The following is a 17,018-nucleotide window of genomic DNA, read 5'->3' on the forward strand; positions in this document are numbered from 1 at the left end:
GAGATGCTTCATTATTTTATAAATTGAATCTCAAAATCAAGACTGAAGAAAATGAATCTTGTCCATGTATTGATGTAATCAGTGGAAACTCCTTCACGCAGAGGGTAGTGAGATTGTGAAACTCGCTGCCTAAAGCGGTGGTTGAATCAGATAGTATAAATGCATTCAAGAGGAAGCTGGACCTTCACGTGAGGGAAAGGGGAATAGAAGGGTACAGGTAGGAGTAAAGGAATGGGTGGAAATTCGTATGGAGTATGAACACTGGCACAGACTATTTGGGCCAAGTGGCCTGTTTCTGTGCTATCCATTCTTTGTAAATTTTATCTAGAGAGACTGTGATATAGTCTTATGTTGTTGAAAATTTACTGTAACGTGCATTTCTAGGTGAATGCCGCAGACAATTTTTGCACAGCAATGGGCCACAAACAGCCATGAAGTAATTGACCAATTTTATCTGGATGATTGCTGGCCAGGATACCAGGAGAAACTCCCTTCTTTTTGAGTAGAGAAACGTACGTTTAGCCTTCCAATCTTCCAAGCCAGCCCCGCTGCCTGTAGCTTGTTTGTACTGTTAACTGTTGTGTAGCTGCATGAGAAAAGGTATTTACTTTCTTGCTGAAACTTCTGGGACTAAATAACCAGGAATATTTAATCTTTAGAAATTAACATGCTAAACCTGACATTCAAATGTGCCATGTGAATTTTGTGTGGATAAAGACATTTGTGAATAAAAATATTTTTGCAAATCTAATGCTGAGAAAGACTGAAATATTATTTAAATGTACTAGATTCAACATTTTTATAATACAATATAAGAAAATTCCCATTCTTTTCACCACATAAGTAGTTGACTATTTTCATGGTGATAAGTGTTCAGCTTTCAGTATGCAATGCAGATCTTGACATTATTAGCAAGCTTTAACTTGCATCAGCCTATGGCATATCCGATCAGGACATCCTTGCAGCTAAGATTGTATAAGAGAAATGTATTGCTTTTCAGAATTATCAAGTTTAGGAGGTCATGCACTTGGTGTACCAAAATTGATTTGAAGTAATAATTATATTGACTTCACACATCTTTCAGGTCAATAAGTTGTGTGTAAAGTTGGTCAATTTCTGGCTCAAAATTATGAAGAGATGTTTGAGTTTCTGCCTCTTCACAATAATTTGTAATATGGGGAAAAGATCTTAAACTGCAGCTATCTCTTGATGCTATCCAATGAGATACACTATTACTTACTGTAGTCTTCCTTGTAACTAGGGTTTCCTCCACATCCATCCATGCTGACTCAGTTCACTGAAATCCCTGTCATGTTAAGAGGACAAAAAAGTAAGACGTGAGGGTGGAGGAGAGCAAATGTGGAGCATCTATTAGTTTGTATATACTAGACTTCAATTTGGGAGTAGATTAGTGATAAACTATACAAAACCTGTTGTATGTGTGAACTGAATTGAAACCACTTGGACTTGCTAAAATCAACAAATGAGTGCTATTCATTATGGGGATTTTAAACCTAAATTCATTGGGTTAGCCTCGTAATGAGATTGAATGGGGCAGTACAACACCTCCACTCCCTAACTAATCTGATAACACCCTTAGTTTCTCGATCTATCCAATTGTTAGTGACAGCCATCTCAGGTTATAAATGCACATTTACCCATTTCAGGAGCATCTGCCTTGATGAGATGTTTTGACTAGTTCTAACCAGAAAGTTTACCTACAACTATTGCTCAATCTATTTCTACATCCTTCCTTTGATTGATCACCTGCAATGGTATCTGCCAAAGGAACTGTCAATTTAATCACGTAATTCCTGAGCTAAGTTTGTACTGTAACTTTGCTCCATTGTTAGTGATGACTCCATCTTTCACTGATGAGCCAGTCAGGTTTGCTAACGATCAACAGTAACTTGAGACGACTGTGACTAAGATCACCTTGTGTCCCTAGCACTACTTAAGTCCCAGGGAAATGCATTGATATCCTCCCCTGATGCTCATTTGTTCAACCCTAAAGGGTAAAGGGTTGAGTTGTTCCATAGGGATTTGACGCTGGACTTTTCCATTGTTAAACCATGTGAACTTTCCTCAACTTGATAGTTCCATGTTAATTAAGGATCATTGAGCAATATTTACATAAGACAGTTGCATCATCTTGAAGAACATCCAGTCATTTAAGAACAACTTCAACAACAACTTGCATTTGGAGAAGAGCCTGGAATTTGTGTATCATTTTCAATGTGTGTAATGGCAAATAAACTTGCAATGGTATTGTGTTCTCTTCCATACTAAATAATTGGGTATATTTAACATTGCTGAAAATTACACTTTCAGACAAAACTGCAGCTAAGAATTATAAACGATAAGGCAGTGAAGGGGGGAAGAACAGTGAAATAGGATTAGAATAGATCTATCCAGTGGGAATATAGTGGAGGCACAACAGTCTGAAAGCTCAATGAAACTGATGAGTGCATATTAGAGACATGTTTCTATTTGTGTTGACATAGTTTTCTAAAGATGGTTAGTAGTGTGGAACTTAAACACATTTATTTCCATTACAAAAGGAGAGAATTAACAGCTTGTGAAGAAATAGTTTTGATTGGAAATATTTAATGAAATCCCAGATAAATAACTTTTGCAGTTGATATTTTTTGTTTTGACAGCTGGGACGTTCTCATTTTAATTGGTTAAAGAGGCTCTTATGATGAGAGACATCCACAATTATCAGTTTTCACAATTATACACAGCATGCCCCGATAATGTGAGAACATGACAATCTCTTGTGTACAAAATTGCAACGCTCCTGAAGTTTCATTATATTGAGGTGTTTTGGTGTGAATAGATGTTCAAAATATAAGGAAGAGCACAAGAGAAGAAAACAACAAATGACGGTAGACCATTTTTAGACCATAAGTAGAAATATACCAGGTAGTTTTTTTAAAAAAAAGTATAGGGAGAAACTGCCAACAATTAAAAAGAGAAAATAGCACAACATTTCAGGGGGAAGAAAAGAAAGACGGAAATCAAATGTCTTCACACAGAAGGAATGTGATCATTAAACACAAATCAAATTGAGGCAGCAAAAGTAATTTAAATTAAACAGGATTGAGAAATGCATCCAGCATTACTAAATTTGGAGTTTTATATTTGCAGCATTTACAATAGTGAATCAAGAGACTAATTGCAAACTATTGTACCCCCACCCTCCAAAACTGTACCCATGCTAATCATGGATATTGGCACCTGAGCTTTTTTTAAAATTTGAATTACACAGTTGATTAACCCAAGTATACTGTGAATCAACTTGTGCCAGTTAAAGCCTTTCTAAGACTCATTTGATATCCACCTACCTTGTGTCTGGAATCTAATCCACTAAGAAATTTGCATCTTAGAACTAGTAATGGTGACGTACCATGAATATCGCCAGCTTTTAAACATTGGCTTTCTCTTTCAAATTGTTATCCTTGTCATGTTATGAATTTGTTTGGTGTTGATTACATCAATACTTCAAATGTATGTGGAATAGAATATCCAATTTTTTCATGTCAAATTATGCAACATAGTCCAGCCTACCTTTTATTGCCAGTTGGTTACATATTTCACAACATCACAAAATTAGACGAAGCAACTACTGTCTCCCCTTCAGTTATTCTATTTATGGAATTGTAACAATTTGACCCTGAGATGCAATTCTAAGTTTCTATTATGTCACAAATAAAATGTTAACCTTCTGAAAAGGAAATTCCATTTCATCACAAAGGATGGCATCACCGCCATATGTCCCTCGATTCACTTACCAGAATATTTTTACCTGAACATGGTTATTAAAGATAATTGGAAAAAATTGGTCTATGTATTTTACATTGATGAAAATATAGGATATTGGACAAAGGTAAAACTAACTTATGCTAATCTCTTGAGAATTGAAGACCAACCCTTAAAACACAATATTTGTTATTTATTCTATGATCAAAATACTTCCAGGATAGCTCTCATGATAAAATATTCAGTCTGTGATGAGTTCATTGAGATTAGAACTGGGTTTTCTTGCTACTGATCATTATCCAATGATCCCTGCCTGAAAGTGCATCATCCTATTGGATTATTCTCAACTGTGATGACCACAAGGGTTTGAATCGTTTGGTGATATTTCTACAATTCCAAAGGAGAAATGTACTCCGCACGAGTGTCACTTTGGGAGACAAAAAATGGCACACCCTCCCCCTCCTTGGGGGTGGGGGGAGTGTGTACCATTATAGTACTTCATGGAGAGTTAGCCTGGACTGTGAGCCAGCTCATCAATGTACCACGTTTACGTTTGAAGGATTACAGCCATTCAATATTTTATTTAATTCACTTAACATTTTTAAAAATAATCTTATCAAATTTAAAAGTAATTTGGTGTGTCAACCTGGTTCAGTTGGGATAACTCCCGTCTTTCAGTATCAGGATATGGATTCAAGCCTCTGACCTCTAGTCAAGGCTGACACTCCAATAAAATGCTGGGAGATGTTGGCCTTTAAATGAGAAATTAAACCAAGATCCAACTGGATATTGAGCCCATGGCACAATTCAAAAAGACAATGGCATTTCCGGTGTGCTGGACAACAATCCATCAGATAAGATTGGTCATTCACTTCATTTGCTGTTTGTGGGACACTGCTTTGTAAAAATTATCTTCCCAGTTCACCTGCAAAATGCATACGTCACTCACTACCCTCTTGTAAAGCATTTTGAGAAGCTGATGATGAGGCGCAATGTCAAACAGTCGAAAACTGTTAGAAAGTTTAGAGCAATTATTACTAATTCTTGCATTTATATAGTGCCTTATCGCGTCTTCGAGACGCTGTAAAGTGAATCGACTGTGTTTTGTGAATTGCGCACAGCAGCGTCTCACAAACAGTCATGGAATAAGTAATTATTACCCCCGGAAAAGGGATCCCTCCGATCGACTAACGCACACTCACCACACACACTCACTCACATTCACTCACTCACACACAGCACACCACACACTCACACATACCCTCACTCACATTCACTCACTCATTCACATACACATACTCACATCACACACCACACTCATTCACATACTCACACTCACTCACATCACATACCACACTCACACACACTCACTGACTCACACACACTCACACATACTCACATCACACACCACACTCACTCACATCACATACCACACTCACTCACATCACATACCACACTCACACACACTCACTCACACATACTCACATCACACACCACACTCATTCACATACCACACTCACTCACTCACACTCACTGACTCACACTCACTCACACCGTCCACACGCTCACACGGTGCGGCAGCGCTGGAGCACGCAGCCTGCACAGCTTGACGTGCTCTGCTCTCCTCCGGCCTGTGGGTGTCGCTGTGGGGGAGCGTGTGGGGTCGGGGCCGCTGGGGTGGCGATGGCCGTCCGGCGCCATATTTAAGAGGCGGTGACGGGAGAGAGAGGGGGAAGGAGGAGGTGTCTGAGAGGGAGAGTGCGAGGCGGTGACCATGAGCGGCGGGACGCCGTATATCGGCAGTAAGATCAGTCTGATCTCCAAGGCGCAGATCCGCTATGAGGGAATCCTGTACACCATCGACACGGACAACTCCACCGTGGCCCTGGCCAAGGGTGAGTGACCGCGGGCCCGGCCCGGCCCGGAGCGGCCCGGAGCGGCCCCGAGCGGCCTCGGCCCCAGGGGCGGCCCCCGAGCGGCCTCGGCCCCAGGGGCGGCCCCAGGGGCGGCTCTCAGCTATTTGTTTGTTTGTTTGTTTGTTTGTGTGTTTGCTGTTTGAGAGGGAACCTCTCCCACACACTTTGTCCGAAAGGGGTTTCATTTAGCGCCTATTTTCGTCCTCTCCCCCTCTCCTCTCCCCCCTCTCTCCTTCCTTCGCCTCCTCATCCCCGCAACGCCACGCGACCCTTACAGCCTTGGGGGGGGGGAGGGGAGTGCGTGCGTGTGCACGTGGTGGGTGGGGCAGCAGCCGGGATGTGGGTTGAGGGGACTGGGGTGGGGGGGGTGTGGGCTGAGGGGACTGGGGTGGGTGTGGGCTGAGGGGACTGGGGTGGGGGGGGGCTGAGGGGACTGGGGTGGGTGTGGGCTGAGGGGACTGGGGTGGGGGGGTGTGTGGGCTGAGGGGACTGGGGTGGGGGGGGATGTGGGCTGAGGGGACTGGGGTGGGGGGGGTGTGGGCTGAGGGGACTGGGGTGGGGGGGGTGTGGGCTGAGGGGACTGGGGTGGGGGGGGATATGCTGCACTGGGCCACACTGACCGTCAACCAGGGCTTGAATTGTCCGCTTCCCCTCACACCATCTCACACACACACACAAAGTGCACAATTAGACATGTGTTATGGAGGTTTGTCCCTGAATAGCAATGAAAATCTGGAACTCTATCCCCCAAAAGGCGGTGGATGTTGGATCCGTTCACATTGTCCAGACTGAGGTGGATTGGTCAGGGGATATGGGGTATGGGCGGGTAATTGAGGTTCAGATCAGCCATGATCTTAGAATGCGGAACAGGCTCGAGGGGCTGAATGGCCTCCTCCTGTTCCTATGTTTCTGGCTGGGAGGAGGCGTTGAGACATGTCCAACGTTACCTGTGGCCCCATTTGACTGAAACCGCCATTAAACTGCCTTTTTTTAGTCATTTTAAATGCCCGAATCCCAACTTGCACCCGGTATTGTGCACCAACCTGTGGCCCTCCTCCTATGTTTGCTTTATCTCCAATACACCTTCCAAGTGTTTTTTATATATAAAAACCTCTGCCTGCTGTAGGCTCTAATGTAGATCTGTTTAAAATGCACTAAAGGTGCAACTATTTCACCTGATAGCAGTCTTGTTAATTATTTCCTTTCTTTTGTTGTTGCAATATGGAATCCTGGCTTGAATCACCAATTCCTCCTCTCATTCTTGGCTTTCAACCTGAAATGACCATTCTCAACTGCAGAGGACTGGGGATTAGAGCAGGTTTTGAAATGGAGCCTGAACCTGGAACTGTTAACTTTGGTTGGGACACTTGATTATTTCATGCACTTCAATTGCTAACCTGTAGAAGGATAATTAGTGCTTAACTTAGTATTGGTAAACTGGTTCCAACCACCCACTAATCACAACACAATTTCTCCTAAAATACTTGTCTTATGTAAGAACTACAAATTAAGAGTTAACAGCGGTTTGCTCAAGCACACATCAGGATTTGGAAATATGGCTTGTTACTGCTCTGCCTGGTACAAATTTTTCAGGTTTTCTATGTTTTCAGCATTTATCAGTGTTCACAAGGCAAAATGTCAGGCATGTTTTAAATCGATGCACAGAAAGATGAATATATATATCGTTTTGAAAGGGTAGTGGAGTGAGTTTGACCCTGATATTCACCTCTGGGACTGGAGATAGAATCCAGCTCAGGTAGATGAGATTGTGACCTTGTTTTTGCTGATTTTAAAAGTTTGCAGCATAAAAATCCCATAACTAGGTGAGCACAATATTTTTTTTTAAATGAGAAATGCAATCTTTACATGTAAATTCTGCTTTTGAGGACTTGAGTAGTAATATACTACTTTCTCAATTGTTCATATTTAAGAATTTCATGAATTCCTCAAAATGTAATGCAGCAAGTCTTGCTCAAATGTAGGTCAGAGCAAACTTGGATATACTTGCTCTATGGACAAAGATACTGCTGATCACTCTGACTGAATATGTAATTGTTAACAATTATGTTCATTCATGCAGGGAATCTGTTAGTATCATGACAAATGTACAACCAGCAAAAAAGTGTGCTGAAAAGCTTTTGTTCTCAAGTGACCCTTTTGAATATATGCTGTGTAAGAAATGTAAACTTGTTTGTTTGGCAGTGAGGTCATTTGGAACAGAAGACCGGCCTACAGATAGGCCTTTTGCCCCAAAAGATGAGATCTATGAATACATTATCTTTCGTGGTAGTGATATCAAAGATATTACTGTGTGTGAACCCCCAAAACCTCAACATACTTTACCTCAGGATCCTGCTATTGTACAGGTAAATAACTGGTAACTTATAATATTTAGTTCCAATTAATTTATTTTGGTGTATTTTACAAACCCTCCTGGTACATCTTTGAACTTTAGTGTGCCATGCTTCTTGTAAATTGTTTGCCATGCTAACTTTGTGTGATGTCGACAAGTTAATAAAAATTGACCACCTATCTCTCTTATGATTTTGAGGAAACCTTGCCTATCCTATTCCACTGGATGGCTATTGATGCACTGTGCTATTATTCCTCCTGAATACTCAATACTCCTCGTAAATACGATGAACTTTGACTATTTTTTCATCCAAGCTGTGTGTCAGTAATGCCATAAACATCTTTCTTCTAGTCTTCATTGAGTGATTCGTCAACGACTTCATTTCAGCCTCCTGCTTCGTACAGCACATTCCATAGTATGAATCCGTACAGTCAGTTTGCTGGAAGATCTCTAGTTGGACAGCAATATGGTGGCTCTGTGGGTTTAGGTCAGTGTTCTATTTCATCAGTTTTCATTGATGTAAATGAATGTGAATAATAATAATAGTTCATTGAACTTTAGTGAAAACTCTGGCTAGGTTATACTGTAAATTAATAGTTGGTTCATTAATTGCTTCTGGCCAGTTTATAATGTTAATTTTAGCTCCTTATTGTAATAGCTTTTTTTTACAACGTAGTTCATTACATAACGTTTGGTAGCAATATTTCTATTTCTGTGGATCAAATGCATTGCAAAGGATCAATTGTTCTAAAAGGTTGATCATTCTATGTAATTGTTTTAACAGTCTCTGAACATGTATTCCTGTCGTGAAAAAAGATGAGCATCTACGTTTGTTTTTTTTAAAAATACTGATGTGCATCTAGACACTAACAAATTATATTTTAATTTACAATAGTTAATTTACTATTAATTGGGATTATGGAGTGCAAGAGTACTCAACTTATTAATTTCTGGGAAGCATTTTCCATATAACTTGTGAAAGTCTGTACTACATGTTTTTTTCCTTTTTTTTTAGTAAGTTGCCAATCTGTTTGATTATTTGAGCTGTGGTTTAGAGGTTGAAGTGGAGGCAAGGTTTGCCCCTGCAATATTTACGTTCCTGCTGAGAAAGTAGTTTTGGAGTCTGTCATCTTCTAACTGTTTTGCGTAGTATCCTTGAGGAGCTTTGAAGATGCTTAATTTTCACAAGAACTGGTAGAATTGATCCTCTGGTTCCCTTTTCTCTCCTTCCCTGTGCTTTAACAGGATGCTCAGCACCCTCCCAAATCACAACAGTTTCTCACTCCAGCACTGATAGTCCTTCCTCACCACAGCCAGCCTGCACAGAGCGTGAAAAACCATCTGATCCCGCAGCTTTGCAGAAAAACCAACTGACTTCTCAGGGTAATGTCTGTAACAGTAGTGTCCTGAAGGTTGTCCATCTGTTGTAAATACCTGACAGTTGCGAACGTGTCTCCGTGTCTCTTGTGTTCATGGATGGGTTGAGTTTAGGTTTATTTCAAATATTCAAAACTAAAGTATCCTTCTCATCGAATTACAGCAATCAGAATGGATTCAGTTTTCCTGAATTGAAACAACAAAATTACATTTATATAGCGCCTTTCATGTCGGGAGGATGTCCCAAGGCACTGAAAATTAACATGACATAAAAATTATAAAGATTTGATTTTTTTTGTCCCCCACTGAATCTACATAATTTTTTTCATCATATCTATACATGTAAATTTCCTTCTCCACTACCTTTGGGATATTAATCTTTTTGTTTTCTATAAAACAGTTTGGAATTTTTTGTGAGGTTTCTACCTCTTAATAAACCCATTGTTGGAAATGGAGCACAATAATGAGAGGTTCACTATATTCAGGTTTAACTGAGTCAGGCTCAATTCAAATGCATAAGCATTTATTGGACTCCAGTGTGTGAAGCTCTACCTCAGATTTTGTTGGTCAAACATTGCCATTGAAAGGGTTGAATTTTTGCCCCAGAACTATCTCCACCCAAATCATTGTTGAATGAGCATTTTTGAGCCCTTGTTATGGGTTATCATTTGTGCCTACAGTTATTTAAGCCCTTGTTATGGTTATCATTTGTGCCTACAGTTATTTTTTGATACCAGCCTACAGGAATGAGCAATCTCAGTGATGGAGGATTAGCTGTGAATTAGCAATGCAATTATAATCCTCTGATCTGGAGGGGGCGAGAAAAAGTGCTCCATATTCACCAATGGGATAGCTGATGATGGCTACTATATTGCTGCCCTATGGGATGGATGTTATTGTGGTCGTTCTTACTCAACAGCAGCATTTGGTATAAACCATTTTTCTGCACCATTATTGAGATGAGAAATATGGCTTTCTCTCTTGCTGTTCACAGAATTAGTACTATGCATCACGCAGAGTAGCACCACTGACTGCTTTTTGCATCTGTCTTTCGTTGTTTCTTTATGCCTTTGGGTCTGTTAATCGTTGTCCTGTAGTACTAATCAATTGGTCCTTCTTTGTAATCTCTTAACTGATGTCTGATTGCTATCTCTGACCTCCAGTAAAGTGTGTATGTGCCCAGGTGTCAACTGAGCACAGCATTTGCCTCTGTCTCTTGTAATCCTGCTGACATTCACAATTTAAACTTACGGATGAAGATTGGCTTCTTTGGAAAGATCCTGAAGGTTGATCAGTACCTGTCGAGGCTTGACTATGCAACCTCCTTGCTTGTCGGCCTCCCCAACTCCTCCCTCCATAGGCTGCAGATCATCCGGAAATCTGCAGCCCGTGTCCTCTCCCGCACCAGGCTCTGTGACCCCATCACCCCGATCCTCGCCCAACTCCACTGGCTCCGCATCACACAGAGGATACAGTTCAAGATCCTAGTCCTCACCTTCAAAGCCCTTCATGGTTTTGCTCCCGCCTACCTCTGCGACCTCCTACCATCCTGCCCACGCCCTTCGCTCAGTGGGCTCCGGCCTGCTTCACGTCTCCAGCCTCGCTCACCCCACTATTGGCGGCGGACATTCTGCTACTCTGCCCCCACCCTCTGAAACTCTATCCCGCAGTCCCTCCGCCTGGATCCTCCCTTGCCTCCTTCAAGACCCTCCTCTTCAACTGCCCTCCACCCTTCCCTGATCCCAAGATCGGGTCCGAAACACTGACCGTCTAGTGCCTTGAGACATCCTCCCAACGTGAAAGACGCCATACAAATGTCATTTTGTTGTCGGATTAGACTTCATGTTAAGTCGGTGGGGGAGCATTTGGAAGAGGCATTATTATTGTAAAATACATTTCAATAGTCTACATTAGTGGTTTATTTACCTGATTTAAATTTGATCAAACGTCATCACAACGGCTGCTCTGATAGTCGCTGTAAGTTAGTGTTGTGAATTCTGAGTTCAGTTACTTGTGAAATATTGGATTTGTAGATCAATAAAATGGTGAATTGGAATTCTATTAGATCAGGTTATTAAATCTTGGTTCATTAATAGCTAACTGACTGTCTGGAAGGAAGAAGACTTTGAATACTGAAATTCTGTGCTCTCAAATATTAATGTTGGCACGTTGCAGCAACATGTATAAACCTGAATTAAATTTAAAGAACATACTTTGATCATCTTCCTGTTGTTTGCTAAATGAAACCTTGCAGCTGCAATGCTACTTGCCTTCAAAGAGTTGAATGGACTAGTACGAACAGACGTTGGCACTTGGCTGTTGAGTTGAGGACAGATTGTCACTGTGTTGCACAGTTGTGCATTGTCTCAAGGGGGGGGGGTAACTAACCCTAGCCCACCTCAAATAGATTCACTGTGTATTTTAAAATTATATTATTGATCTAAAAATATGTTTCAGTTGGGGAGAGAGAGAGGTTGGATTCTGCTTGAATACTTACTGTGGAAAGTACCACTACTTTTTTGGTCAGCCGGGTGTCTGACATATGTGGAAACCCATCACCATGCTTAAGAGTCTCCAAGCCAAGCTGATATTTCCATGCATCCCATTTTTTTCCTACTTGTTGCAACAGCTGTTTTATGGATGAGTTTTAAAACCATAATGCAAACTGAGTTGGATTTTGAGTAGTAATGTGCTACCCTTTAGTTTTGCAGGGTATTTTAGTATTGGCCTGGATTGTGGTCAGTATGAAAACTTTTAACTACTTCCCTGCATCTTTGCTCAAATACTAGTTGGATAACATTATCCTGTACATTTATTATTGCTCTTGTATAATTTAGTTTTGGTCATTCATTTTAATTCTCCGATGAACAAAACAATCAATTTAATGCATGCATTACTCTCTTCCCCTGCCTATTTGGGTCTGAAGTATTCACTGGAATGAAACTGTATTTGTTCAGCAGCTTCTGGCTTTGCATCTATGCCTCAAAGGAAGAGTCCCATGGTGGAGCAGGGTGTGCAGACCAGTCCTATAGATGGCATTAATCAGAAGAACCTGCAACAAGCCAAAGTATTAGCCAATACAAATGAGCAAGCTGGACAGGAGCAAAGAAAAGGTAGGAAAGAACCTATCCTGGTATGGATACACAATGGCCATGAGACACTGGTTGCAAGGAGACAAACTGCAAGTGGCATTTTAACATTGTGACACTTTGTTAGCGTATGTTCATTATTATTGTCTGAAAACATGCAAAGTTACCAGCAGTAACTCGAAATAGCTGCAGTGATGAAAAATTAGAGTGGGGATTTATGGAGGGCAAAGCACTTTCATTTCATTAGTCTGTGGAGGACGCAATGTAAATCCAAGTTGTTGCTCACAACGCTAGTCATTTAATCTGGCTACGAATTTCAAACATTGTTGTTCTAAAAACTCATAGTGAAGATGTTTTGCACTTGTGCATTCAGCTGAATTGTGCCTTTTCCTTTATTCCTCTTTAGACATCCAGCAAACTGCAGGGCAGCGAGGTCAGGCTCAAGTGAATGATGAGAATAAAAAGCCTCTTCCTCAGAGAAAGCGATCAGGTAAATGTTCGGCTTTTGTGGTGCGCTTATGATTTTGATTTTCGATTTAAGTTCAAATTATGAACTAAGCGTTTTGTGGGATAGGGTCATGTTTCAGTGCGTTCAAGAATTTCAATTAAATATTTAATACTTCTGATGCAACTCATTACTGTATTTGACAGTTACAACTGAGCAAATGGGGCACTTGTAGAATTGTTTGGTATAAAACCTGATTTGGGAAAAATCTACACTTTGTAGTTTACACCAAAGTGTATGAAAATGTTAATATGAAGTGAAATCTATCATTTTTCTTAGCAAAGAAACGGGCTTAAAATGTTTTTATTTTGCCTTGGCCACATAGACTGGTGAAAGTGTTTCCAGAAGTGAAATGCATTAGCTTCACAGTGAATACTGACCTCACTATTTAGCATCCTCATAGAAATGAGATTTTTTAACCAATCTAAATAAAGTGAATGGTGCCGGGTATACGTATAGAAATGCATGGCAGATTTGTTTTGCAAGGGTTACAGAAGCTTTGAATGTTGCTTTGAATGTTTTAGCACCTAAACATTGTTCGTATCTTGCCAATGGCTTTTAGTCTAACTTTAGCTGGTAAGTGCTATTTTAACTTCCTTTGAAGGAAATCGACGAGTTCGAAGCCGTGGAAGAGGGCAAAACTTCTCTGGAAACATTAAAGAAGCAACAATGAAATTTGAAGGTGACTTTGATTTTGAAAGTGCCAATGCTCAGTTTAACAAAGAGGAATTTGAAAAGGAGTTTCAGAACAAGCTCAAGATAAATGGTAAGTTTTCAGCATCTATAAAGGTATAAGAGTTCTGGCCAAGAGTTGGATAGCAAAGTCACACCTTGCTTACCAGTCACTAAAACTATCAAGATGTTGCACACAATTAGTGCGACTACTATTCTCTGCTTCACTGCAGACGTTTCCATGATGAGCAGCATTATTATGTAAGAGGGCCAGATTGTGTTTGTAAAACTAATGGAATATGTTGTGTTTAAAGATGACAAAGTACAAAAAGTAGATGGAGGTGAACCCGAAGAAAAAGTGGATTTGAGTGTTGAGCTGCAGACAAGTGTCGAAAGTAAAGATGAAGAACCTCTTGGAACTAATTGTTACTATGACAAAACAAAATCCTTCTTTGATAATATTTCTACTGAGCCAAAGACGAGGTAAGAATTGCAGTCCAGATAATGCATAAAAGTAAATTCCTCCTGTAACTCATATATGCTTATGGACTAATTTATCTTGTCCACTGCGCTCAATTTTGCTTGCCTGTGTGCTGAAGTGGCAGGTTAGCAGCTGAAAGCTCTGCAGTTTTGTCTTCCTTCCCACAAACGATAGTTTAGGCTAATTTTTGAGTAGACAGCTGCCCTGCATGAGATAAGCTAACTTGGTAAAGACCAGTGATGTAACCTGGGAGTGTATCCACTCAAGCCTGTGGAAGGTGTTGTTAGTGATCGCTTCAAATGTTATAAATGTCCAGTCTGTTTTAATTTAACATCAGAATTAGCTGAGTTGCTTGCCGTATCAAATGGAAATGGTTCCCATCGGCTGATAACTTTTTGACAGCAGCTGTAGTTTTTTTATTGTCATCAGCTGCTTTACGTTTGTCCATTGAATTTGTCTGCAGGCGGACATGGGCTGAAGAAAGAAAGCTGAACACAGAGACCTTTGGTATCTCGGCCAGGTTTCTTCGTGGCCGTGGCTATCGTGGAGGTTTCCGTGGTGGAAGGGGCCGTGGAGGGGGGAGAAGAACCTCTTCAATGCCACGAAATGGTGGTGGCAGCAGGGTTTAGGAATAAAGGTATAGCAGTAAGAGATCTAAGGTTGTTCTGTTTCATTTGCCCCCAAAAACTCACTCTAATGAAGAGCCCCCCCACACATGAAAGGCACTTTATTATAAAAGCACTATAGTATTATAAAGGCACAAAACCAAATGCAAGGGTTGTTATTTTGGTTTCCTATTTTGAAATCAATTTGATATGTTGAATACATACTTGTCGGAAACTTGTTTTGTACCAGACGTATTCCATTGGAACAGTTATGGAAGTTTACCGTATGCCTTGTGAAGGAAACTACAGGTTAGCAAAACTAAAGGCTCCAGTTGCAGCACTTGTTGCTCTATTGCTGGGATGAATTGGATTGACAATGGAAGATAATGGACACAGAAGGGAAAACAAATCTTGCCTAGATTAGTGGAAATGTAGTGAATTTGACTTGCTAACTAAATGGCTTTCATTATGTATGGAGCTGTAGAAATCTGACAGTTTCATTTATCTAATTGTTCATTTTTCCAATTTTCAGAAACCTACAGGCCATTGCTGAGACGAGCTGGACTTTTGGCTTTGTGTAAACTAAAGGAATTGGCACTACAGATGCTAGTTGTGAACCATCGGGCATTAATTTTGTTTACGTGCACCCAAAGGAGTAAAGGTTGAACTAGTTTTTAAAGTGCTGCTCCTGAAATGTCAATTAAGGTTTCATATTGAAAATGGAAGCTTTGAACTCCTTTTGGGGGTGGAAAAAGGAGAAAGTACTTCCTTTAATTTAGGTTAGTTAGCCTGCCTGCTGGTAACTGGTTAGTTTGTACACAGTTGTACAAAGAAAGCTTACATTTATTTTGAACAAAGCTTCCTTGTTCCATCAGTTACTACTGTACATACTCAGGATTGCCACCAACCCTTTCTGTAATATTATAATGATTCGGTTTTTTTTTTTTTAAAACTCCAACCACTTCATGATGAGGGCTAGCTACCCAAGACTGAAGGAAAATAAAATCTTATTTAAATTTGGAGTATTACCACAAAACTAAATAAAGCAAAGGAGCCTGGTGAACTGTTGCTAAAACCTTTAGCATGAGCAAACCTTCAGTGCCTACTGGATGCACTTGTAACTTGATCGGTTCCATCTCTCTGCTCAGCAATGTATTGTTATGTATATGCTTGTGATTGCAACAAATGCACACTTTTTTGGTTCTTATTAAGGCACTTTCCAACTGTCCGATCAAACTTCAGGTGGTTGAAGTGGTTTCTCAGTTCTCCTTTTCGTGTTGGCACGAGCTAAAAAGGATGGTTTTGTTTCATTTTTGTATTTAAATATATACAAGTTGGAAATTTGTTTGGGCGTACATGCCAGCTTAGGAGGTGTAAATATTGTTTAAATGGACTTCCTGATATTACAGCTTGTAAGAAGCTTCTCGTCTGCAGTCCCCCCCAGTGTACAATGGGCTGTTGGAAGTCTCAAAGCTGACATTGTATTTCCCTTTTTTAAGGGGTACATTTCAGAAGCTATAAATTCTTACCTAAATTTTTGGTGTATGTGCATAATTATGGTTTATCTTGTCTGGCAGACATCTTCTTTATGCATGTGCTTGGCCTAAATTTCTGTACAAAACTTGAGTTACAACTGTTTTTCTTCCTAATAAAACCCCCCAAGTGTTTAATAGAATCCTGGGTGTGAGGTGTATAATCTAGATATTCACTGCAGTGTTCAGACTAAGGATAATGTTCATTTTGAAAAAAGGGAAATGTGGAAGACTTAATTTTTTGATCTCATATGGAAGTATAGGACTGAATGCATCCCATTAAGATTATATGCAGTTCTTGTTTTGAATATGTTAAGGCACCTGCAAATGTTTGAATGTGTTGTATAAATTGTTTCACAAAAAAGCCACTTGTCTATCTGGGAAAAATCTGATAGCTTAGGTAGATTTCTACCTTCAGAGCATGAACTTGGTATGTACAAGCTTGTTCTTGTACAGTTTCAAATGTTGATCAAGATCTTATGTCATGTCAAAGCCATGGGAATAGCATTCGTGTAGCAATAAATATGGGTCAAGTACACTTTGAACTGAGATGGGGTAAGTGGTTCTCCCATGGTTAATAAATGAGAAGCAAAGGTACCTATATTCTGTGTCTTCTTTCAATGTTTATTTCTTAGTTGCCCAACACTTGGGTTATGTCTTAGAATGTAAAACGAAAACCTTGTTCAAAACTGTTTAAATGTATTACAGAAAATGTCTTTGTCTGTT

General features: G+C 40.2%; 1 protein-coding gene across 4 annotated transcripts; it reads left to right on the top strand.

The window, feature by feature from the left end:
• The first annotated feature begins 5,403 nt into the window (after nt 1-5,403).
• Nucleotides 5,404-16,889, top strand: lsm14b (LSM family member 14B). 4 transcript variants are annotated; one of them, XM_042341690.1, is made up of 10 exons: nt 5,404-5,657; nt 7,881-8,044; nt 8,383-8,518; nt 9,277-9,414; nt 12,366-12,521; nt 12,904-12,987; nt 13,607-13,768; nt 13,989-14,157; nt 14,619-14,792; nt 15,293-16,889. In XM_042341690.1, the coding sequence occupies exons 1-9, from the start codon at nt 5,537-5,539 to the stop codon at nt 14,782-14,784; spliced, it is 1,296 nt and encodes a 431-aa protein (XP_042197624.1). In that variant the 5' UTR covers nt 5,404-5,536; the 3' UTR covers nt 14,785-14,792; nt 15,293-16,889. The 4 variants fall into 4 exon arrangements, with proteins under 4 accessions (XP_042197624.1, XP_042197625.1, XP_042197626.1 ...); XM_042341691.1 differs by having other exon boundaries at nt 12,369-12,521; XM_042341692.1 differs by lacking the exon at nt 9,277-9,414.
• Nucleotides 16,890-17,018: the final 129 nt, after the last annotated feature.

This window comes from Callorhinchus milii, unplaced genomic scaffold (genome assembly GCF_018977255.1).
Source record: "Callorhinchus milii isolate IMCB2004 unplaced genomic scaffold, IMCB_Cmil_1.0 Scaffold18, whole genome shotgun sequence".
In the NCBI taxonomy this organism is placed as follows: Eukaryota; Metazoa; Chordata; class Chondrichthyes; order Chimaeriformes; family Callorhinchidae; genus Callorhinchus; species Callorhinchus milii.

What these genes read in the sequence shown, in the direction of transcription:
- lsm14b (XM_042341690.1), top strand. Translation starts at nt 5,537, where the DNA reads ATGAGCGGCGGGACGCCGTATATCGGCAGTAAGATCAGTCTGATCTCC. An exon ending in CACCGTGGCCCTGGCCAAGG is followed by an intron (nt 5,658 to 7,880) that starts GTGAGTGACCGC and finishes TTTGTTTGGCAG; the next exon opens with TGAGGTCATTTGGAACAGAA. An exon ending in TGGTGGCTCTGTGGGTTTAG is followed by an intron (nt 8,519 to 9,276) that starts GTCAGTGTTCTA and finishes GTGCTTTAACAG; the next exon opens with GATGCTCAGCACCCTCCCAA.